The sequence below is a fragment of the Pagrus major genome, chromosome 5 (assembly GCF_040436345.1).
Source record: "Pagrus major chromosome 5, Pma_NU_1.0".
In the NCBI taxonomy this organism is placed as follows: Eukaryota; Metazoa; Chordata; class Actinopteri; order Spariformes; family Sparidae; genus Pagrus; species Pagrus major.
The window spans coordinates 26,201,386-26,227,857 of record NC_133219.1 but is presented as its reverse complement, the minus strand read 5'-3'; the positions used below and the strand labels follow the sequence as shown (position 1 = coordinate 26,227,857).

Genomic DNA, 26,472 nt, shown 5'->3' with positions numbered 1-26,472 from the left:
TGTGTATTTCTGTGTGCATGCATTCGTGCGTATGCGTGTCCATGGTTGATAGTCTCAGCTGTCATTGATCCAATAAGATGTTTTGGGTTACCCAAGTCTTGTGAACTAACGGATATCTGTTAGGCTCTGTAGCATTGTGTGTGTGTGTGTGTGTGTGTGTGTGTGTGTGTGTGTGTGTGTGTGTGTGTGTGTGTGTGATGACAACGTGAAACAATTCCATTTGAGGTTGATTGCCAAGAAGTAGATGCATGACCTGAAAAATTAACAAGGAATGTATGAACTGCAAACAGAACATTTGTTAAACTAAAAAAGATATGCAAGAATAGGCAAAAATTCTTCATAGATATCCATATAAACCCCATGTGAAATGTTTACTGCCAGTGATGTGTCTCCTAAAGCTGTAAAAAGCACAACTGTTTGTGAGTTACATGGAAATATTGACACCACTCTCATGTTTGTGTATTAAATATAAGGCTACAGCTATCAGCTGGTTAGCTTAACTTAGCACAAAGACTAGAAACCAGGTGAAAAAGTTTGGAGCAGTTGTCAGACATCCAGCAGAGACTCCAAGAAACTACAGCATTGCTCCCAGCCAAGAAAAAGTCAGACACCCCCCTGTAAAATGATGAACTGTCATTATTCCACTTTTCGAGTAGTTATTACACAGTACAAATAAGACATAAGAAATATAACATGTTAATAAGTGAGACTGAGGTATATGTCGGTAGGCGGTTTTTGTTACTTTTGGACAGAGCATGGCTAGCTATTTCTTCCTGTTTCCCATCTTTGTACTCAGCTAATCTACTGGTTGTGGCCTAATCTTTAACATATATGAGAATGCCATCAATCTTCTCATCTAACTCTGTGCCAGAAAGCATAGAGGCGTATTTTCCAAAATGCTGAACTATTGCTTTAAGGACAGATTTGTATAGAATTTTGAACCTTTTTTTTCCATGCCTCTCTAATGCCCAGCAACTGGCCTCCCTATCCCCAAGGTCAATTTTGCTTCCTGCAAAACTGACCTGAGGGCGGGTTGCATTGAGCCCTGGGCATTCGTGTATCCTCGTTTTGTCTGTACAAGCTGTGCATGCTTCAACAAGAGCACTTACATCTAATTATTTTTACTCTAATTATTTTTGGTCCTGCATCCTCGCCCCCTCCCCCCCTCCACACACACACACACACACACACACACACACACACACACACACACACACAAACACACACACACACACACACACTTTAACCTTCAGAGCTCCACAGGCAGCAACTGACAGGGGAGGGTCAGGGTGAAGCAGAGCCGTGGGCTGTCGTTCTGTCTTTGCGTTTGTGGTGCCAGCGTCACTGACTCGATTATTGCTGTACTTCCTTTTCATTTCCTGTCTTGTTTTTTTATCCTTTCATCCTAATATCAACTCTTGAATTAGCCCTGAGCAAAATTTGTATTTAAAAACAAGTTTTTGATAAATAAGAAATTTGAAATTAAAAAACTTCAATTTTAGGTTGTCTTTCCAAGTTATATATATCTATAATTAGATATCATTCAAGTGGAGGCCATCTGGGTCTTGAGTATTTTAATAGTATTTCTATTTAAAGAGCTACGAATCAGCTTCAGTAAACACTTCACAGAGGGGGACAAAACATGAGAATTTCTTCTTAATGATCCTCTTAAAACGTGTTGCTGGCGCTCCTCAGGGCTGTGTTTAACAATGGCACTGTCTTCCACCTCAGCAGCAGGAGGGTGAGAGTGCAGCGTTGTTCCCCCCCAGGGGCACAGTGGAGGAGCTGAGGACAGATTGAGGGTACTACTGGGGTTGGCAGCAGAGTGCGGGGTGAGCACATCACAGTTGCACTGTGTCTGCAGAGGAGTCTTGACATGGCACATGACGACAAGCAGACTGTTTTCCTGTTCGTTATAATTTATCTGTGGTTACACCTGGGACTTTAATCAGAATGCTTCATTTCAAAATGCTTTAACAGTATGCTGAATGTGAGGAAAATGTTCTGGTGACAATATCACTGTTGTACCTAGAACTTAGTGATTCTAGTAAAACATCTTTTCTCAATTTTCTGATAAATTCTATGATTGTAATTTAATTTGAGATTTTTTTTGTATAAGTTTACAATACAATCCTGTATTTGTGTTCTGTCCTGTCAGCATAACCACAAAAGGATCTCGTTTCTCTAAAAATCGAATCAGATAAAATAATACAGTTGCATGTTGTTGAGGTCCTCCTGGATTTCTTTTTTTTTTTTTTTTTAAAGCCAGTAAATCATATTTCTCTAATGAAAAAATCCCCAACTAACCTCACATTTATTAGGATAAAATGTTAGTTTAGAGCTGCAATGATTAATCAATTATCCATTAGTTGTCAACTAATAAATTCATCAACAACTGTTTTGATAATCGATTAATTGGTTTGAGTAATTTTTTTGAAAAAAGTCAAAATTCTCTGATTTCAGCTTCTTAAATGTAAATATTTTCTAGTTTATTTACTTCTTTATGACAATTAACTGAATTTGGCTTGACTCTGATGGACTTCAGCCAAGCACAGCAGGGGTTTCATTCCAACAGGGTCTTTAACTGATGATGCACTTGTCTTGTGTGGTGGTCAAAGGAGCAGCTGTAAACACTCTTTCCCCCCACATTACTATCAAAGAACAGTAGCTAACGAAGCTCCACTAATTCAGTCATAGATGCATTTAATTTCCTATAAATTCCTCAAAATCCATATATTCCATTATATAGTTAATGCAGAATGCACATTGCCTTCATTCAGATTCAGTTATGCTTTGTCAGAAAACCTAAGGAATAGACGTAATCTCACTTGATTACTGTAATGTAAACATAGTATATAAATGTACAGGTACTGTTGGTATTCTCAGTTGGTTATTTGTGTCATACATTAAGGTACCAGACACTTGACCAGTACCCATAGAAATGTTGGGCTATGTGGTGGTTATGGTGTGGTGACCACAGTTAAAATTGCGGTTCACATGACAGTTGGGTCCAGAATGATCCTTTACAAAATAAGCAGCTATAAAAACTTGAACAGAAAATAATGAGCATCATGCACATCAAAATGATCTTTGTGTTATCTTGGTTTGAGTCATATTTTTAAGGACTCTGATGCACACCTAGTATGGCTGCAACTAATGATAACTAAGTTTTTGGTTTGTACAATGTTTAGTTCAGTTTATTTTGGTAATTTTCCAACTTATAAAATGCAAATACACTGGTAGATAGACAATAAATAAACATTAACTGAATGCTTCTCCAGCTTCAGAAAAATGCAGTATCCGGTTCTTTAAATGCATCCTTGGATGTTAATTAATCTTTTGGAATCAATACATTTAGAGCTCATGTGGTCCAGGAGTAAATTCCTATATCTCCAGTTATTTTCACTTTTTCATGCTTTTAAACAAATCTTTTTGCAGAGACTGCATATTCCCCTGACCTGTAACTTAACTCTGACTTTTATAAGTGACACTCCTCCGCATTAGCCTGAAGTAGCTGTAACTTGTATAAAGTTGTCAAAAAAACTTCAACCACAGAATTACTAGAACATGAACATGACTACAGATTGTGCTCATATTACATTAAGCCTCAAGAAAAACAAAACTTAAAATCCTTCAGAATAGCATTTATAGTGTGATGATTTCCAGTCTTATCAATCTGAGCACCTGACTACTCGTTTAAATACACTTTAACTCAACACCTCCTCTTCACAAAGCCCAGATTAAGGGAGCTGGAGAATGACACAAAGCCACTTATGTGACGGCCTACACCGCTGAATCACCACTGGCGATGGAACACCTTTTGGGTATTCCAGGCTGGCGTTCATGCTTGTTTGTGTGTTTGTCTTTTTTAGTGAGGACATGATGGCTACTGCGGTTTCCAAGAGATAAGCCAACAGACCTCATCAGTTTGCAGCAGCTGCGGTTACCTTATTCCGGTTGCCACATAATCATTGCTCCTTTCTCAACCACTCATGAGGCTTTAGTTGCTGCAGTTGGCTGTCCAGCTTACGTCCTCCCCTGCGTGGCAGTTAAGGTTTTGGAGAAGTCGTGGCTGAACATAGCCTGCTGCGTCACATGATGAGTCTTTCACAATTCTCTGCACAGACCTGCAAATCAACATTTTGGCCACTACGTGCACACATACATGCATGAAGACACAACAACACCCATCATTGAAGATCCATTAAGACCATGATTAAAATGGCCCTCAGTTGGCCATTACAGCTGGCCGTGGTGTCTATACTGTCCATTGTGTCATTTGCTGTGTCATGACGAGAGCAGGGAATTTATGTCTGCTGTGCACTTTGACTGCATTATTCTTCTGTTGGTTTGACCTGCTGTTTTTTAGCACATGGTTTCCCATCAGGTCAAAAGAGTTATTGTCACCCAGTTGAGTGAATAGAATTAGCTGTTAATGGGTAATGCAGTCTAAAAAAGACTGTGGTGTTACCCATTCTGGTGATCATATGACAAAAGGAAAAACAAAACAATTACCTGATGGCCACCTTCCTGCCATTACCTTTTTGTCTTTCTATTCTCGGCCCGTCTGCCACTTTGAGAGAAAGCTCAGGCCTGTGCGTGACTGTTGAGCATTTGGTGCCAAAGCAAGTGGTTGTAATTTGTGGCCTTGCCGTGCCCTTGCACGGTAAACACTGACTAAGAGCTCAGGAATCTTAAGAGCTATAAAATAATTGCAGGTTACTCCCATAATGGCCAGTGTTCTGCTCCATGCCTCAGCGCTGCCTCTTCTGTCTCATCTTTTTTTTTTGCACAGCCTCAACTGCTGCTATGCAAACAAGTAATGCTTTTTTTTGCTGCATCTGTTCTCCTGTTTGCTCATTTTGGTAGTTACCTAATGACACAAAAAAATAATTTTGTCCCTGATGTGTCATAAAGGTTTAGCAAACATTTACTGATCTGCTATAGCTGTTTAGGTCCCATTTTTTAATTCTGTGAACAAATTAAACTCATCATTATGTTAAGCAATTAAGGATTTATAGAAATGCATAAAACATTTTCATTTAAATATGAAAATATAAATGTATGCAAAATCTCTTTCAGATGAATGTGTAACAGTAAAATATACTTGTGGCGGGGTGTGAAGCCAAGACCACTTTTGACAGAGACAGTATGGTATCTGCACTGTCATAGGACTCTCTTTAACATGAGCATACTGTGTATCTTAGTATCTCATTTGAAATGTACATTTATTACTTCCATGCAAATGCAAAGCCAATCTTCAGCTGTGTTCATTCAGGGTAAACCAAAGCATATCAAGATGCATTAATTTTGCGTTCACAGTGCCTTTTTAAAGTCCTGTTGCTGAGTGATGGCGTATCTGTATAGCACTGAGACATGGCATTTAGTAGGGAAACAAGTTGCCCAAAAGACATCGTCAAGTAATTGCCAGTTTAGGCTTCACTAATGCAGTGTACCACTGAAATCTGAAAAGGCCAGCCACTGCTTCCACGCAGATAAACAATTATGTGGCTTTTAAATGGTGGATGTGTTATAGCTTGGTATGCTCTTGAAGATGAATTTAAATGTCAGGCGTAACAGCTCTAAAACAGAAATAAGAGGGAGTGTTAAAATATTATTTTGACTGTCAAGATATTATTTTATCTTTGAATCTTTATAACTGTAACAAAATTATGATTACTGATTGTGTCATTAGTTGATCATTTCCAATAGCTCATTTACGGTTTTCGGTTATATTCTCACATGATACCAAATAGGGGTAATATCTGCTCCTCGATGGCTTTGAGTCCAAACTAATGGCAGGAAATGCACACTCCTCTCCTGAGTTTGCTGACACAGTAAAACTGAAACTTCTCTGTTGCAAGAGGTTGAATGCAGTTGCAAAAGAGGGGGATACAGTGGGTCAGTGGGTTGTCGGTTATTAACGTAAATGTTACATCAGTCCTTGTGTTCGTTTCAGGATTGGAAGACCAGGGGCCTCTTTGATTTAGGCAAAAAAAAGAAATGAATAATTACTATGTTTAGTTTAGGTATGTAGTAAGTAATGCATAAATATTTAGATGAATATATTGTTTTTTAAAAAAAGCTAAAATTATGACTATTATCCATCCATTGTGAATTCATTGTTAAAGTCATTGAGATTTTCATTAAACCTTGTTTATGATCAGTATTTTCTGGACCATACCTATTCAATATATTTACGTCCTGTAATTACCTCAGTGTATAAAAGTTTTTATTGAAAGTGGCAGAGTCCTCCAGTCTCTTGCAGGAATCATTCAGTACCTTCACATGCACTTGGGATTCACTGGAAACAATGCAATCCAATGCTTTTTTGAAACATTAATCAGTAGTACTTTTAACAGTTTACCTTCCTACAGCTGTATCGGAGCTGTGTTAATGCTAAGTTGTTGCTGAGATTTGCACTGACAGTGAACGAATGCACCCATGGCTTTTGTGTTGTGATTTAAAAAACAGACTTAGTATTATCACCAGTGATCACAGGTAGTGGCAAATAAAATGGGAACTCTGAAATCTTGAGTTATCACTTAAAAAAAGTATTGAGTAAAGTATTATTTAAAGTATATTAATTGGATATTAATTATCATTGACATTTTAAAAACATAGTTGTAAATGTGACCAAGTAGCTAGTTGTTACATACAACATATAATTGCCACAATTTGGGCACAAAGCTAAAATGATTGTCAGTTTACATTGAGATGAGTTTTTCAGAATTTCAAGGGTTTCTACAAGGACAAAGAGATATTTCTTTTTGCTTATTTGTTCTATCCTATAAAAGTTGGCACGAACAAGTTCACAATATAGTACCCACAATGTGTGTTAGCCATGACTAGCAACAGTGGACATTGAGTGTGAGTGTACCTGTGGTTTATTGATTGAAGACTGTAATCGTCAGTAATTGAGCCACCTTGTCAGAGGTCCAGAACTCTGTATCCGATTTGTCTTGTTCACAAGCTCTATGGATTTGAGATCCCTGCTGTGATTACTGCCAGGTGGTTTAACATCTGCTCCTTCGCAGCTGTCAGCACTCTGAGAAGATGGCACACAATGAGAAAGTTGAAGGGAGTCTGGATGAACCTGCTCCTGTTAATATAACATGCTTTCATCCCAGTCATTTCAGACCGTTACAAAGAAAGAACAGCACAGTCATACGGTTGGCATAGTACTAAAATCAAAGAACACCTGCATGCTAGCGTGTAAACAAATAATGTTTGGGGGTAACTGTCATAGATGCACAGATGGTATGATGTTTTTAATCATGAGTGCATGCGACTGATCTCTGAGGCCTCCCTGAAAAGCACCTGTTGTAATGAAAGTATTTGATTTAAAATGCAGCTGCAATTGTACTACTGTACAGCAAACATGACTGAAAAAGCAGATAATGTGATTTAACAAAGCGCTGCCCCAGTCCCCCCTACAGTATTTCTAACACTTAGAATTGGCTGCACTGTGTCTCAAGGTTTATTGTGTGTAGGGAGGACATTGGGACTGGGCCCAAGATAACATGAGCAAAGAGTGTGGTTCTCTGGAAGTTCCACTTCTCTGCAAATTTCCTGGTTATGTTGTAAAACTATTTCTAGTAAGAGTCAGATAAAAGTCTAAATAAGGAGTTGTTGATAGCAATAGCATGAAGTAAACCTCAACTGTACTAATAATTCAGACTGATCTACAGTAAATGGCATTGTGTTTAGAAGTCACAGAGGGTGAGGTCATTATAAATTACTGCACAGTATGACTCCAGCAGATCGCCTGGAATAGGTATGACTAGACAGCTGAATATATATATATATGTAATGTTCATCTGAATCCTAAAGTAGAAAGCCCATGGAAACCAGAAAGTACTTGACCTTGTAAATATCAATTTGTGGTTAGTGATGCCCACACCCTGAAACACCCTGAGAGCCAAATGTAAATATTTGAACTTTATGACATAACCATTACTGTTAAACTCCAGTAGCACCCAGCTGCTGGTTCAGCTTGTTTTGTGTTTTGGAGAATGCTGTGGCATAATCAAAAGGCAACCCAACCAAGAGTTTTTTTTCTCTTTATTTTGAATTAAATGCAATATTAAACATAATGTTGCCATTTTATGTACTGAACTACCGTTGACTTAAAGTTATTTTACATTTGCACCCCTTTGGTAGGTAAACTTGGTAGAACATATCTATAATACATTAGAATACATGACAAATGGGACAGGGTACATGGAAATAAAATACAGCAGTATATCACTTATTCCATATCAACAAGAAGTGTGAAAACTGTGTGGGCATGTGCAGGCTGTGCTTGATACACATCTTCCACACTGTCCTGTTTTGTCACACCTACCAGGGCAGGGCAGCGTAGACAGGAAAATCAGGTGGGACTTAAAAATGCAGCAGTGTTACAAGCGTAACCTGCCATGGATAACTTGGCTAGCAGGCTAACAATAGCATTCCACCATCAGAAATGCAATTACCTTTTTCATAAAATGTAATTATATATTTGCAACTTCATAGTAAACCATAACTTTTCACACTACACCTTCTTAGCCCCTGGCTGAGATTATCCAGTGTGAAGAGCTCTAATGATGTGCAATATTTCCTGAAGGCCACCCCAGACATTTTGATTTTTCTAAAAACTTAGGTGCAGCTAACTATATAAACCACATTACTATATAGATATGCCATTGCCAGGGTCTTGGTTTCATACATGTTTGCTTAAAGCAACATTATGTAGAAACTGGCATTTTGTTGGCACCAACCACTGTTTCTGAGGGCAACACCATATTCATAATTACCATTCTCAGGTCTACAGCAATTTGTCAGATGTAATGTAGGTGCTAACTACAAACAAAACGCATTCCTTCTTAACAATATTATGTGTAATAATTTTGAAGCTTTTATTTTAAGGTAAAAAGTTACATAATGTTGCTTTAAAGGTACCCTGTGGAGTTTTTGGCCAGGAAGCAATGTTTTTGTGAGGGGGTCCTCATTTTATTTGTTCTCACACATGCATACAGGACTCGCATGTAAATATGTTTACATCCATGAACAATAGAGACATGTTTCAGACTTTACTGAAATGTCTCGATAGCACACACAAGTGGAAAAGAGCCACATTTGAATAACGTTATTATTTAAACGGAAGTAAACCAGTTAAAAATAGGTGACTGACTTATTTCCCATTGCCAGCAGATGAGTTTGACTTTGTGGCATATTTTGGGTTTTTTTTGTTTTGTTATTTTCCCCCCCAGGTGTGTCATGTTCAGCATCACAAATACGCATCCAGAAGACGTTAAATCTTGTTCTAAAAATTATTCTTCTAAAAATCAATAGTCTGAAATAGACTCATTTTTCTGGAGCTGATGATGGAAGTAGCTAATCAGTGAGCCTTTTTGCCTACTTCTAATCTCTGTTGAGAGATGCCCATGTACAGTACCAGGGTACTGATATGGGGGCCAATGACAAGGTTATGGTGGAGTTTTTATACATTTTTCCTCAGTCTTTCTTTTGAACTCAGTGCAGACTAGTGCAGACTAGGCTGACAGCCATCAACTACTAATCCCTGACCATCGTAACATCGTTATTTCAAAGGCTCCCCACTAGAGAGCACAATTTAGCGGCATGTCCCCTCAGAGCTGCCATAGGACAAAAGTTGTTCTTGTTTGTGATATCTGGGGAGAGGAAATGAAAAGAAGTCTCCATGTCCCACCCATGTTTATTTTTTTATTTTTTATTTAATCAGCTCAGTTAGGCAAACCCAAGACACTTGGTTAAATTTGTGGCAGCAGTGTTTCTTTGCCCGCGGGCAGCTGTTTCTCTCATTCATGCTGTTTTTATACACAGTTTTTCTTAGCTTAGCTTTTCTTGGCTAGTCAGCCAATGTTATTTTATGCATATGAGGCTGAACAAAGCTAAGTTGATACAGCGATGAGGATGCTTTTAAATCTGGCACAGGGATGTATGTCGGTGTTAACAGGAGATAGTTTGGGAGATACAGCAGCGGCTACAGTTGTGAGCTAATACACAACTGCTGCCTTACAACAACACTAAGGGAACATGCTGGCTCAAATTTATAAACAACAATGGCATCGTCCATCACAATGTTTCACTAAATTGGCATATGACATCATCATATGCCAATTCGGCAGACATCGCCCAACTGTAGTGCAGACTAAACAATGTTCTAGCACTGTTTGAACAGAGATGAATAGAAAACTATTTATGTGCCAACGTCTCTAACTTCAATGTGCGTCATAGCATTGGACCGTTTAAGGGCCGAAAATTAGCATGCTCACTTGGATGACATGTTCCCATCACTGCCAATCAGGGCTGGAGCCAAATAAAACCTACTGCAGAGTCATTTGACGTGGGAATGAATGCCAATTATACCCTTTCACATTCAAGACAAAAGCCAGATGTTAGTGGGTTTTTGTCCAGTGAAAAAGGGGTAAGAGTGTCTGTCATGACTTCGGTTAGATGTTGGAGAAGCTTGGTGTTGCAGGTCAAAGTCCAGCAAAGGTGACTTTTGACCTTCAAATCTGTTACAGTAGGCGCGTGCTCACAAAACGACAGAAACCACATTCGTGAATGTAGTGTTCCGGTATGCTTCAATGAAAGGGAATGGTTTGTGTCACTAAAATTTGCAATTTCCCAATTAGCTGAAAACATGTGCAGGTATTCACCAAACTACCCTTTTATTTACATAAATCATGTATCATGTTGATTCAACCAATGTCATTGAAATGTTCACTGTTTGCATTCAAGACATGTAATAAATCCACAAGTGTAAATGATACAAGGTCAAGGGTTAGGTTATTTCTTTGCTTACACATTCTCACCTCTGTCAGTGCACTTCCATCCACTAACCCATCACTTGCAGCAACAACCTTGGTGCTGCACTGACAGATGGGTTGTCAGAAAGGTCGTGCCCCGAGGTGAAGGAGTCAGGCATTCTCCATCATTCCTTGTTGTGACACATGACTAGTGGCACCAGAGCCTTGCTGTATGATGAGGTGGTTAGCAACAACAGAAAATGAGAGATCCTTGACCTTTTATTCCTTTAACTTTCTCTTTGCTTTATGACAGCTCCTGTCTCCTCGCCTGCTTTGTCTTTCCTCCTCCATGTTGTTCCATTTCCCAGTTAATTTGTCTTTTATACAGCAATGTAATACTAAACTAGTAATACTCATCAGTGGTGAGAATTCATCAGAGACACCTTAGTGCACTCACATCCCATTGATGATGACGCACATTTGGCCTATTAAGTCTTGCTGTATCATATCATAACTAGGTGTGGGACCACATGCAGTGACTAATGCCACTGAATGCCTCTGACGCTGGTGAATTGATAATTGTTTGCACATGATAAACAACATATTCCACACTGTAGCTCAGTATGTCTCATCTCAGTGATGATGACACTTGAGGCCATTTCTTTTCATTTGAAGACCTTTTTTAATTTGTTCTGTTTTTCATGTTGTTGTTTTTTGTTATCTTATGTACATATGCTGAATACAGTGCAGTACATACAGTATATTTAGTGTAGGATGTCTTTCCCCTTTATTTAGACAACACGGTTTTTTATGTACTCTTTATGGAACAAGTAGTTAAATATTTGCCTGCCTATTGAAAAAAGCCCACCCCCTTTTTACAGATGTTCTTTACATCCCCACAAGTACATATAAATAAAGCACTCATCTTCTATATCAGGAGATGATGAAATGTCACGTGCCTTTCAGAAGACATGTAACATTGGAAGCTTCCTTCACCTCCTTTTGATGTGAGGAAGTAAATGGCAGAAGATTATTTAAAGAGATGACAGAGAACAGAGCATAGAGCACAGAGCAGAAGAATTACAGAGAAATCACAGCCTTAGGAGGGGTGTTTAGAGAGCACAGAGCTCCAATCCACTCTCTAATGCTCCAGTGACCCCAATATGACTCCCTGGTACCAAAGGTCGTGCCCGCCTCTTGTCTCCCTCGGCGAATCTGCGATCTGCAATCACACACCCCATCCCCCCACCCTCATAACCACCCACACTGCGTCTCCAAATGAAGATTCCCACCCACCTGCTTGTACCCCCAGCTGAGCATCAGAGGTTTCCAGCTTTACAGTCTCAGGAGAACATCCCCCTCCTCCTCCTATTCTTCCTCCGTCCCCCCACACCTCTCCACGCCTCCATGGAATTACTTCTATCTGGCCTAGTTTCCGCCCTCGCTCTATATCAAGTTGTACATTATCTATATGTTGTTTTTTCCTGCAACAGTTCCAAATGTTCCTCTTCTTAGTCCATTGTTTTTGTCACCTCAACCCTGATGTTATTCAGCTTTCATTTAGCTCTCACTTCATTGTCCTTCTGCGCAAGCCTTCTCCAGGCTTTTTTTAACACATTGGTGGCTTCAGGGTGAAATGGTGTCCCTATATGTTGCCTGTCTGTGCTCATTTGTGAGTCTTGGCGTTTGCTTACCCTTGGCTTACCAATGACATCAAAAAGCCCCCACAATAAAGAAGAATCAGACTTGTTCTGCCCAAGTGCTCCTTTTTTTCATCTCCCTTTGTTTCTACAAAGCAATGTACAGAAACTTCATAGTTAATAGTCTTGAAGGAGCAGAATCTGAAAACAAGTGAACCAGATTAATTGTATTCTCACATAGATGGAATTATTTGGTTGCAGTGGTGCGAGTAATGTTGAGTTCTGACACTAAGGGAAAATACACGGATTCTCAGCTCTGATGCCAACAAATCTGTTTTTGAAACCTTTATCTTTGCTTTTTCTTATTAGCAGAGATCAATGTACAAAATTTTCAGATATCAGCTTCTTTTTTACTCAGTGCTGACCATTGCTTTCGCAGGTTAAGTGACACATCAGCTGTAGAGCTGCGACGACTGGTCAATACATCGATTAGTAGATGGAGAGAAAATTAGTTTCTTGCTAGTGCCAGCTTTTTAAATGTGAGAGATCTGCTGCTTTTATTGCTGCTTTTATTTATTATAGTAAATGATGAGTGTTTGGGTTTAAAAGAAGAAAGAAGCAATATGAAGAAGTAAAAGAAACATCACTGTGTAACACCACTGACTTACACTATAGAGGAGATATGTTCTGAGTCTCAGGTGTATTCACCCAACTTTTGGCACACTTAGCTGTACATTGATCATGATTTTTACTGTGTATGCTGAGTATCCTCTGTGTATATATGTATAAAAAATTTTTTTAGGATGAATTAAGTTCTATCTCATTTTCATATTGAAGCTGCGTATTATGGATATGGAGAGGGCTGCCATTCAAAACTGTTTCTGTTTTCTCCGCCAGAAGGCTTCAACTGGATCTTTTGAATTTTAGAACCCCAACCCTAAATTGAAAGCTCAGGTAAATAAGCAGGCTTGGTGCTGTTTGAGAAGGTCTGCATAAGTGACACGCAATGTTTCCTTGTACAGAGAACATCCTATGTTTGAACATTCTTCAGAAATCCCTGAGTTAAGTCAGTTTTCCCTTTTACATGTTTAAAAAAAAATATATATATATGAATTAATGTTACTTTTTGAAAAACAGCTGTGCCCCCAAGTTTTTGGATGTGCCCCTTAAATACATTTACTTTAAGCCAAGAGCCCTGCATCTGTTAATTTTAAGGAAATCCATCATTTAGAATAATATATCAAATAATTGAGCCAGTAAATTTCTTAGCAAGACGAACATATTCAGTCAACCTTCTCAGGCCAACTACTGTATAATGAGGAATGCAAGGTATTTTCTCTTGTCGCTTCCACATGGAATCACAGATTACAATTGTGTGTTAACATAAGCAGTAAAGATAACAGTGGGTCTGCCATGGTCAGCAGTCCATAGTAATACATATATACAAGCTGATGTTTAGAATGAATATATATTAACTGGTGTTACTGCTGCCTGTTACTGCTTGTTCAACGACAGCTCTGAAAAGTTTGAAATATCTGCTATAGTTTGTGCACTTCAAAGGTTGATTTTGAATTCATAGATACAGATTAGTACGTTCAAAGGGACTATTTTTAAGAAGAGTAGTTCTTGTATAGCATGGACCAGTAAGCAGAGTGTGTGCTTGCTGAAATGCATATCAGATATATGGTAGTAGCCCTGTATATTGCGTGTTTTTTCGTTTTCATTTTTCAATTTCATTTTTGTCACAATTTAAATGACCTTGAAATTCAGTAAATGTCTTTAGTTCACAGTTATTTAGGCCCAACATCTCATCGGTCCCAAATAGGGGTAAGAGACTGCAGTGGTTCAAATGACCGGAATAGTCTAATTAACGGTGCAGTATGACAAAAACACCCTGCAACACTGTCACTCAAGCAATATTAATGCAATTACAATTATCACCCCCAGAAAATGCCACAATAACCAAGCCAGTGTGTTAAGCCCTCTGCTCGATGTTGAGCCTTTTCAGTTTTCAAGTTTGTATTGAGTGTTAGCATCATTTTTATATCAATTCTCCAAAGTCAGATAAAATAAGGAATTAAAAGACTCTACTGTGTTCATAATGTAATTAAACTCTCTTGTAAATTTGAGATTTAACATCTAAAGACATTACACATTATACTGTCACCACATGGTCTATAAGTCAGCTGGCACTTGACTTATAAGTCACACTTTGTTGTGTCATCTGTGTGATCATACTACATGCATTCATTCATTTCTTGAAACACACACAGGCATGCAGTTCTCCACATGCAAACACACATGCTTGAGTCACCCTTGTGGCTTCAAGCCCTAGCATCACACATAGTACAGCGAAGTCCAGATCATTGCAGTGACATACTATCAATGACACACTATCAGTGACACTTGGCCACAGTCACACATATGACTCGTGTTTCAGTGAAATAATGATCAGCTTGCTTATCTCAGTGGCACATCTGTTGGTCATCTGCCAGTTATTGTAAGTTTTGGATCCCATTTAGTGTTTACAGACCTATAGAGTAATTTGGTAATTTTGCAGCAGGATGTCATCTTTTCCCATTTAATTCTGTACATTTTCTGTCTCATTTCAGATGGTTCATATTGACTGTACTGTTGTCTCAGCTGGTTGTATTAACCTATATTTTACTCATGACTCAGTAACAGGTGTCTCATATAATCTCATTTCCAAGTAGTGGATGCTAAGGGTGTGGGTTTTCAGGGTGGAGATGTTTCAAGTCTTTTGCAATACATTGCACTTGTGACTTATTCACTGTTGTTATTGCTTCGTTTTATTCCCATTATACTGGATTAGAGTGACTTATTGAAAGGTAAAGATGACAGCAGAACTGAAACTGACCATAGCATTTGTTATAGATAGATAGCGACCAAGTAATAAAATGAGCAGCATTTGGTGGTTACTCTTGTGATACTGTATGTTGTTCCCTATACTTTTGGAACTAGCTTTGAATTTTAGTCATATCTTACAAAGTGCCCCACTCAACACTTCATTGCCCAAAGCCTGCACCTTAATTAGGAAGATTATGTTAAAGAAAGCAGTATGACTGCATTCACTAACTAACTTTCTGGCAACTAATTCTGGAGAATTGTCGCCACACCCATTATACTCAAAGACCTGTATGCTCCACAAACACATACACATACACATACACACACACACGCACACACACAAACACACACACACACAAGCACATACACGCACACACGCACGCAAGTATATTCGTTTTATTAAGTTTGCAAACACTCCCCATGCACAAAGCCTTTGTGACTGTGGCAACAGGGCAGTGTTTAGGTGTGTTTGGGTGCCGTTCTACCAACATGGTTCCAGGTGGAGCATGTGTGCTCTGTAATCTCTCGCCTATTGTGCTCATGTCAAAATTAAGACCTGGCATGGGGTACAACTATGTGGTGACACAATGTTACCTGGTTAATCATCTACCATTCCATCTTACATCAGCCTGAGTTATAGCATGAGCTGAGAGTGTGTTGGAAAAGAGAGTTCCAGAAAGAGATGGACAGACATGGGAGAGGGCAGATGCTTCAGAAGAGGGCATCAAGTCCTGCTGGACATGCGTGCCAATTGGGATATGGTGACTTGTGCTTGCGCTTGCAATGTTCTGTATTTTGAGGTGGAGGAAGTGGGATCATCATGGCCCCTGGAGTACACCACATCTCTGCTCATCCCCTCCCCACAAGCAGCAGTGGCAGCACCACATCATTAGGAACAATATCCTCAACTCTCTTTCTCAATCAGAACATTGCAAGTCATGCAATGAGACATTTTGGCAGCTGCCACCTTGACCTCGTGCTCTCGCCCTAAGGGTGGGATGGCGTAAGTCTCTGTCAACCTACGAGAAGGCTGACACAAACACATAACTCACCATGTCAGACATTAATTTACTATATTCTGTTAAAGGTCTCAAACTTTTATTTGACATGTTGCACAGGTCAATGCTTTTTGTTTCTGTTCTGTTCAAGGCTCCTGACATTGAATACAAAAGATACGTTTTTGTGCTGCTATGCTCAACATTACTTCCAAGAGCACATTGAAATGTATTCGTTGGAGAATTGAAACAAAAACTTCTGAATAGAATAAATAAATTGCCCAGATGCTTACCTTCATCTTTTATTTAGAGTATTGACTTTTTACATACAGCAAACCTGAATAGCTGGTACATAAAAAGGTGAATTGCAGAAAGTTCAACACTTCCACGATGTCACCTTATAGAAGGGTTTTCTATAGAAGATAACCAGCCATAATTTAAAAATGTTACCATCAATGGTCCAATCGCAGAAAATAGGTCATATTAACATAAAAATGCAATTCAGCTTGTGGCCGTACAGCAGCAAGATTTCATCATACCCTTCTCCTTTGTAAAAATGTAGGAAGTGGGCATAACATTAAGCTTTTTCAGCCACTTGACAATCAGACAACTAAATCCAAGGGCTGTATTTTTGTGAATAAGTGGGAGCGGGCCAGACACTGTTCTTAAACACATTAATCTATTCAGACACCCAGTGTAGTATACTGAATCGATTCTGCTTTACATGTCTGGTCTTGGACTATATCTGCACCTCAATCATCTGTGGAAATATGCTTCTCCATATTCATCTGTTTACCAACCATAACAGTTATTTTAATGATTTCAATAATACCTTCTTTAAATATTAGACACCAAAGCCTGAACTCTGTCAGGCTACATAGGTGGAAACCAGTAAGATGTTCCTACAGGACAGAAGATATGCAGTGACCAAAATTTGTAACCTTTCGTATTCCTTTTCTACTGCTTCATCCTTCTTTGGTAGAATTTCTCTAGGTTAATCAAGCCAATTGTCATTTCATTAGCACTGTAAATTCACACAGATATATCCACCAATGCTTGCAAGGTAATTTGGTCTAGAACAATAAAAGTTATACATTGTTTCCTTTTAGTTCTGGTCCGGTTTGTGTTCACTGACTTTTTGCCAACAAAGAAAGGACTGTAACCATGAAGCATGAAGCCAAATCATTTAGACAGTTTTGGCATCTCTGTCCAGTTGTTTGGTTCAAATCAGGGTTCAATTGACAGCTTTTACATCAGCTAAAATGAGCCGTATTAACCAACCAAATGCACCAGGACTCATTTAAATGGAACCAAACAGGGTAGATGTAAAAAGCACCCCAAGTTAGCCTTGATAACCAAGTGGAAAATCTGAGGTTTTTTCATAACATCCTACCTGAATTGCAGCCACTGCCTTGTACTTATTGTACATTTCAGAATGGGAAGCAACACTGTGTCCAGCATATGTACAGGGGCACTCAAAGCTGCTCGCCTAGAAGCTGGACATGTCCTTGCACAACAACCCTGCTGTCAGTCAAGCCACCCCATTAAGTTGGGCATGACATTTAAAGTTGGGCGAAGAAGGCGGACAAAGTGCCCTTACCTCCTCCGTACTAGCCCTGCAGTAGAGCCCCTGTGTAGTGTTTGCGGATGAGTGTGTTTGTGTGTGTTGTGACTTTGGCCAGACTTAGTCTGGCATAAGGACAGCTGTCACATCTCCAACCTGTCACAAGCGACACAGAGGAGATGCCAGAGGCCGGGGCATCAGGAGACACAAGGACGGACACAAGGAAAAGTGTCTGTGCATTTGTGTGTGCTCATGAACCCATGTGTCTGAAAGAGTAAGGGGGATGGAAGACATGGGGTGGTGGCCACGTGAAAGGGTTTGACTCGGAGGCACCCTCTAACCTTCATGTCCACACACACATACACACACACACACACACACACGCATATACAGTCTTCACCCGCTTTCTTAAATCCAGTCCCTGAGCAGTTGAGTCACATCCCCCAGGGGCATGTAGTAAATACTGCTTTAACGTCCAACCAACACCCCTGCAGGACGCCCTCCTTGTCTTGCAGTCCTCTGACCGAGGCCATTTCAGTGCTCATTACTTACCAATGAAGAAGTCTCTTCATTAAGGGTCCTGCCTGTGGCCTGTGGAGCAAAGGCTTTTTTTAATGTTCCTTCTCGAATAACTCTTTACATAAGCAAGCAGCAGTTGCCCTCAAGTGTATTTGGTTAAAAGGGCTTAAGATGTGTGTATGTGTGCACAGAAACAGTAATGGCCATTTGGGGGCTTTTATTTCATTACAGAGGGAAGAGCTCTTCTGTTTCAATTTAAGTAATGGTTTCAAGGCGGCCGGGTTAAAAGGTCAACTTTTGTTCTCAATATGCTGTCTTTTTAAAACTTCCTGCGTAGATTTGCAAAGTTTTGGGAAAAGAAAATCACGGGAGTTTTCAAACGCCTCTGAATTACCACCACAGTGCACGGACACCCCACTAAGTACACTGTGTTTTTTTTTTTCATCATGAAATTTGAGCAGTGCAGAGTTTCTGAGACAAATGTCTTTGTTTTGTTTTCAGTAATCATCAAAAAGCTATTTTGAAAGCAAGTTATACTTCTCTATTCTTCAGAGATCATAAGCTTAAGTTCTAAGCTACAGGTCATGGAGCGTTAGTGGTTCTGAAGATGAAGATTTTTTATTATTATTTTTTTAAGTATTTCGGTATCCGTTTACTTACACTGGATGTAAAAATGACAAACTGTTCATAATCTTTCTGTCAGTCATATCAGACAGCTGCATTGCCTTGTCCGACAGTTCTAAAGGCCACAAATGACAGTCAAGTTAATATGAATCCCTTCGTTGGCTGTGCCACAGCACTGTAATGCTTAACAACAAAAATATTTCCTCTACTATAGCTTCTCTTTGATATTCTTTACTTGAACATGCAACTATTTTATCACCCGTGTTGTTGTCTCCATCACTGATATTGTTTTTGGATTGACGTTCATGTCTGCTGAAGATGATTTGGTGATTCCCTGACTTTCCCTTTAGCGTCACACCACGTGGTTGACATTTTTGGCTTTGAATGAATTGTTTAAACTACTGCATGGGTTGCCTTGAAATCTGGTTTGCACATAGACCATATTCACATGGTGGCTATTTTCCTCTGAAGTCACACTCAAGTTCAAATGCTGTTAAGAAAAAAGGATAAAGTCATACTGCTGTGTTTCAGGTCGCAAGTGGTATAAACGTAGAGAATCTGACAATTCGTTATCATTTCACTGATTCCCAATTGATCAGCAGCTAAAAGGACGATAGATAGTAAAATCCAGAGGAACGCTGCCCCATATTTCAAGATAACTCTATAGCGACCGTTAGACAACAGCTAAGGTTAGCAATCAACTACATCCTTGCTCACATTGCCATTGATGGTGTTACACAATACTGTAGGAAAGGCATAAATTAATTCTGAAATATCAACACACATCTTCGAAACATTCATTTAAGCCTGGAAGTGAAAGGGTGAAGAGATAACAAGACAGTTAACTTTACTCCAGCATATAAGCTTCCTGCCCTGAGCATGATGTCAGAAGAATCTGGTCATCATGAATATGGTCCATTCATGCCCACTGAAGATGAGAAAAGGCCAAAAGTTTGGGATGAAATAACTGAACAAAAAGTATTCCCATCAGCCTCAGCTATACTTTGTGTTTAGTGATAATTAGCAAATGTTAGCATGCTAACACACTACACTAAGATAGTAAACATGTAAAGTTTGATGTATAGTTAAACATAACTCTACAAAGGACCAAAGAACTATTTTTATCTGCATAGTTTCAGCTCCCTTGCACAGCACATTAATTTAGAATGGCAATAGCTAAAAGTTAAAGGGTCTGCCTTTAGTTTTTGTTTGTTTGTTCCACTGATGCAATATGACTTGTGACAGCTCTTCGCTGTCTGCTTGGACGAGATGAGTCTGAATCATTCCACAAAAAGGCTGTCCCTTTAACAGTGCCCTTGGTCTGACCGAATCGAGGGATGGTCCACTGCAGCCCGTACAGAGCTGCCCCATGTTCTTCATCTGGCCCTCTCACCTTCCTGTTGGTTCTCATCTGTCTGTTTACTCTGTCCCAGTCCAAAGGAAGCATCCATTAAATCACCTTTAAAGATGAGAACGGGACTTGACAGCTACAAACTAGAGCAAAACAATCTTTTCCAAATGCCCCACGCCCACCCCAGCCCCACATCTCCATGCCTGTTCCTATCTGTCCCATATCGTCAGCGGCAGAAGCCGCGAGCAGTGCTGTGAGACAGAGAGCAGTTCTTGTTTACTGATGCACACTATATTGATGTGAGCTGATTCCATCAGGCAACACTTTTGGATGCCACACACCCCTCTGTCTCTCACTGCCTCCCTTCTACTCCTTATGTCTTTCCCCCCAATGTATCTGCCACGACAAGGCAGGCTGCATGATAGTCAGCAGAGCTGCAGCCATTGTTGTGACTGTTTATAGCTGCATGTATTACGATATAAATGTACTGTAGTTTAAAGAACTGCTCATTAATGACCCTTTTTTTATTTGCAGTCTGTTACATAATGCCAAACCTAATGTATGAGCTGCTTCTGTGCCCCTGTGATGTTTGTTGTACATCTGGTCCTTCAACCAACTTAAATTTTGAGTGATTTTACTGTTTTGGATTAATTTATGTGTTTTTTCTTTAATTAAATGCAGTGGTCAAAATCATTAGATTACATGCACAGATATTAGTTCCACTCCACTTGGAGAGAAAATGTTCAGTGAAGGAATTTTCCTCCTTTATCCACCCACTCAGCCATGTGTTTCTCAAACCAATAGTCAGTTTGGTTTTGCGATCAGCAAGCCAACGCGTGTGTAATTAGTTAATAAGCCTGATAACATTTGAGGCTGCGTTGCTGCAAACTGGTTGCGCTGTGCCTCTGTCCATCATGTATGGTGGTTAGATTTCCTCTCACCACAGCGGGCAGCGATTATAACAAATGGATGAGTTCAAACCATCTGTAAGACATTTGATTAACATTGCCGAGCCTCTGTTGGGAGAGAGAGCCTAGAATGGTACTTGATATGGAATTGCACTAATGACAGTGCCTGAGAAGTAGCCATGCTCTAGGAACAACATCACAGAATGAGAAATTAGAGCCTTGAAGAGACAGACGAGGTTTGCAGCGAGCAGCTCCGGGTGGCCTCTGCTTCCATCTCACACATGATTTGATTGGTGCTTCCAGTCATCAGCTCAGCCTCACAGTGCAGCTCTTGAAGCTAATGTGGCATGAAACAAAACAGATGTTTCTTCTGGTGTCTTTCCTCTTCTCCTTTCCATTTCCTTCGGTATTTTGGAACTCGCACACTTGTTGTGCACATACAGAAGTATATGATCTGCAAAGTTCTGAAGAGTAGCTAATTTGATGGATTGGTGACTACCTGAAAACTTGGAACCAAACAGAAAGAGATCAGTTTGCTTCAAACAGAGTGCTTGTCAGATTGACCAACGGCATCTGACTTTCCCTGCCCCCACACCTATGGTGGAAATAGAGAAGCTGCATCCAGTGATTTTTGTGGACAAAGTGGACAATTGAACAAGCTAGTCCACTTCATACAAACACACACAAAGTACGCAAAGTACACACACCTTTAATCTCCAGTGGAACGATTATTATTGATTAACGTTTTTTTGCCCCACCTTCCAGTGTGTCTTTTCAGAATTTGGTAAAACTAGTGTAGTATCCGATGATACAACATGGATGATTCTGGATGATTACATCGGTACTTTCCGAGCCGGACCACAACAACCAATGAGAGATGCCTGAGCAGCTGACAGTGCTGCCAAGCAACGGAAAACATTCTAGCCCTTAAGGCTAACGTTAGCCAGCATACTACTGTTGGCAGAAACTTAAAATCTCAACTCCAGTTATTGCTGAAGAATGGACAACCAATGTTTACCGCATCTCCCCACTCATCCAGACTAGTTTAACCCTCTGCTTTTGTTTTTTTTTCTCACTGCAACATGTTACTACATCAAGTTGTTGCACCACACTAATCTCCATTTTGTTTACGTCTCCTTCTCCATGAGATCACGTGAGAGGGATCCCTTGTGAATCCAGCTTCAGTCTGCAGAACCCTGAAGCCAGAGTGCAGAGCTGCTACACAGAGCGGTGTTCGCTGTTTATTCAAAATGCAGCAAACCTGCCTAGTGCGAAGTAGATTGGATGAACAGTTCTCGAGATATGCAAATAACATACAGACAGACAGACAGAGATTCTTGCTTTATGGTTCAATGGAAGTTTGTCTGCTCCACGAGACAGGCAAGTGACTGAAGTCCAAAACTCTTCTGAAAATGCTTGTGGATTGACCTTTAAACTTGTAGACAATCTGCAAAGTAATTCATTTCCAGGCTGCAGCTATGTAAATGAGTCCCAGCTTCATCTCAGTGGTGTTTCAATATTGCTCTTACTAAATAACATTACCAACCTGACTTTGTCTTTCTCAGGATACAGCGCTGGACCCTGGGGAGGATGTGGCCCTTCTCTCAGTGAGCTTTGAGGATGCTGAGGCTACACAAGTCTTCCCTAAACTCTACCTTTCCCCCAGCATTGAACAGTAAGCATATCACATCTATATGTTTTTATTGATGCTTTATCGGTTGATTTAGTTAAATGTACAGATGCACTGATCCACTTTCGTTCACTTCCAATCCGATTGCGATACCTAAATTTAAATATCTGCCAATATTGTTGTTGTTGTTGTTATTGTTGGTATTGTGTGTACGGTTACACAAGGCTTTAGTAAACCACACAGCACTTCTTGTTAAAAGAAAGAGTCTGCAAAAATATAATAATTTAAATGTATTCCAATGCAGTTTTTTTTTTTTTACTTCAAGTATGCATCACATACAAACAGGTGTAGGAGAGCAAATTGCAATGGCAGTTCCTTTTAAGCTATGAAAAACATGAACTCAGCAATGCATTGTTAACTAATAGTAAGTATATTTCTATACATGAGTTCAGAAGTAATGAGAATTTCCAAGAGCGCAATGGGAAATTGATAATAAATCAATTGAACTGTAAAATCTGGGTTGGTATGTGGAGTGGTGACGTCAGTCTGATATCCTTTAAGTGAATTACACCAATATCAGCACCTGATATCAGTATTAGATCGGATCATGCCCAACTCTAATTTTGTAATCTGTGTATGCAGTCTTTGCCACCACATGAAATGACAGGACAGCAAATGAATGAGCAAACAATGAATGAGAATCAACTATATTTATCCTTTATCCCATATTTTTCTCATGTAAATTAAATGATAATTTTGTTCTCTCCATTAACAACAGACACAAGGTTGCTATTATGGACATGTAGGTTGGTTAAGCATTGCATAATCAATCCAAATAATATCTCAATCGAATGGCCAAGTGCAACTTTCAAATCGAAGAAGCTGCAATTTTTTGTTTGATGGTAAAATGTGTGACAAAACATGATTACAATGAAATACTGTAGTGCTGCAGAGATGTCCTGGCCTTCAGTTTGTGTTCTCTAGAGGTTAGTAAATGTCACATCATCAAGATTTTAATAGGTTTTTCAGTAAAAATTAAAATAGTGATGCAAAAACTATTTGGAACATGAATCTTATAACTCATTTTATTTGTCAAAAATAATCACAATATGATGTTTTTTACCACATACTGCAGCGCTAGGTTGTTTTACCATTTCCATCTAAATGACCTTTATTTTGTAATGATGCTAAAAGAAGTGGTGTACTGTGTCATTTTGTCCATGAAATTAGTTTATCATTAACATTTACCTTCATTATGCAAGTCAAGGCAAGTTTATTTATACAGCCCCATTCAGACACAAGGCAATTTAAAGTGCTTTACAGAAAATGTTAAAACTGCATTTTAAAGACAATGGAAACAAAAGCAAGCAAATAAATAGTTACAGATTAAAATAATTCTATGAATCTTATTATTTCAAAGCCACAGTAATGTTTAAAGCCCTGATTTGAATGAGCTGACAGTTTTAGCAGACCTCAGGTATTCAGGAGGCTAAAAGCTGCTTCACCTTACTTGGTTTTGATCCTGGGAACACTTAGTAGACCTGTACCAGATGACCTGAGGGGTCAGAGAGTAGATCAGAGATTAATTTAGGCCCAAGACCATTTAGTGCTTTATAGACAAGTGATAAAAATTTAAAAATCTATCCTTTGACACGCAGGAAGTCAGTGCAGTGATTTAAGGACTGGTGTAATGTGCTCCACTTTCTTGGTGTTAGTAAGAAATTGCAGTAGCATTTCTGTGAAGTAAAAAGTAATAGTCACAAACAAGCCTTGCCACTGTATATTTTTAGTATAAATGTTGTTTTAATCATCCAGTATAAAGGGAGAAAGTTCATCAAGTTTGTTCCAGGGATTTTTTTGTTAAGACAAGATACCTTTTAGAATCACAGGGAGCAGCAGAGTGGGGGTCAGCCAAAGGTGATGTGGGCCTACTTGTTCTGTTTCTGAATTGCAAGATGTAGTTGACAGATTAGCGTGAATGTGCTGTGAATCTAGCGCCATATTATGTCATTGTGAATAATCCCACATCCCAGTGTCTGGACTCATCAGTCGGTTCCTCAAAAACAACAAGGGAAGAACAAAAAATCAGATGGATGACACACACTGTCTGAGCTCGGGATGACTGGATGTCTACAGACATCTGGGGTGTTAACAGTACAGAGACGTTTGTGTGCGTGTGTGTGTGTGTGTGTGTGTGTGTGTGTACAGGGTTGTGTGGAATGTTTTCTGTGAGTCTGTGGGCACTGTGTGAGTGGGTACTTCAGCAGTGTGTGTATTCTCTTTGTTCAAATCCATTTTTTGTCTTGCTAGATTAAGTGTGTATGTATGTGTTTGTGTTCATTTGTCAGTTTACATTTGTGTGTGTGTGTGTGTGTGTGTGTGTGTGTGTGTGTGTGTGTGTGTGTGTGTGTGTCTGTGCGTACAGAGGTGTGTGTATTTGGATGCATGCATGCTTGTGGGTTTTTATATCCCAAATGTATGTGTCTGTTTTCATGTGTTTGTGTGTGTGCACCAGTATTTGAATAGGCTTTGCTCTCAACACAAAGTCTTTGTAGGTGCGGATGTAGATAAGAGGGAGTGTGTGTGTGTGTGTGTGTGTGTGTGTGTGTGTGTGTGTGTGTGTGTGTGTGTGTGTGTGTGTGTGTGTGCGCGCGCGCGTGTGTGTGTGCGCGCGCGCGCGCGTGTGTGTGTGCGCGCGCGCGCGTGTGTGTGTGTGTCTGTGTGAGAGCCAGGTATGGGCCCACTCTGACCTCAGGGCCCCTCGGTCTGGGCTTTCGTGCTCGGAATAATCTCAGGCTGATGTTTATTTACAAGCACACGCCCCGTCGCACCAGGTTAGGAGACCTCTGCTCCCCCCCCACTAACACCACACACTCTCTCTCTCTCTCTCTCTCTCTCTCTCTCTTGCTCTGTCTCTCTAGCTCACTCGCTCTCTCTCATCCTCCTGTCTCACCATGTTCCTTTTTACATCCCCATCTTCCATGCTTCTCCGTGGCTCCTCTGGTTCTCCCCAGTTGTTTCTTATTGTTACAACAATCAAATCCTTCCTCCTATCTTCTGTCTCCTGCCATTTTCATATGTTTTTTTCACATTATCTCTCTCTCATTTACTGTGTGTATCCACTCATCACTCTTCAACACAATCACAAAAGCACATACATGCGCACACACACACAGACGCTCCTCCTCTCCAATATGTAAAAATTAACTGTGACAGGACCTTATACCCATGCAGCAACTGCAACCAAATACCCTAATTACACCACATGAAACAAAGGTCACCTACCTACTGCTTGTCCTGCATAATCCTCATTTTTTTCCGTGCTGTGCATGTGTAAGAGCATATCTAAGCAAAAATATAAGAGAGATTGCTATATCTCCTTTTAAAAAACACAGTTCTCCCAACATTGATGGAGCACAACATCCATATTTTCCATTTATGTTTTTACTGTAATATTAATTACTGAATACAAAGTTAAAAGCTTTAATTAAAAAGTCATATTTATGCTGTCTATTTTTTGCGCTGTGCGTTTTTTTTCACATCATCACGATTTTAATAGTTTTTTCAATGAAAAATGATTACTCCCAAAAATTGTGAA

The 26,472-nt window shown here is 39.6% G+C and overlaps 1 protein-coding gene across 1 annotated transcript in view; it reads left to right on the top strand.

The window, feature by feature from the left end:
- The window catches only part of babam2 (BRISC and BRCA1 A complex member 2), an 85,428-nt gene that overhangs the window by 33,083 nt on the left and 25,873 nt on the right, over window positions 1-26,472 (top strand). The window contains exon 7 of the mRNA XM_073465498.1: window positions 22,810-22,919. Coding sequence (XP_073321599.1) covers window positions 22,810-22,919 — 110 coding nt within the window. The remainder of the gene's footprint in view (window positions 1-22,809; window positions 22,920-26,472) is intronic.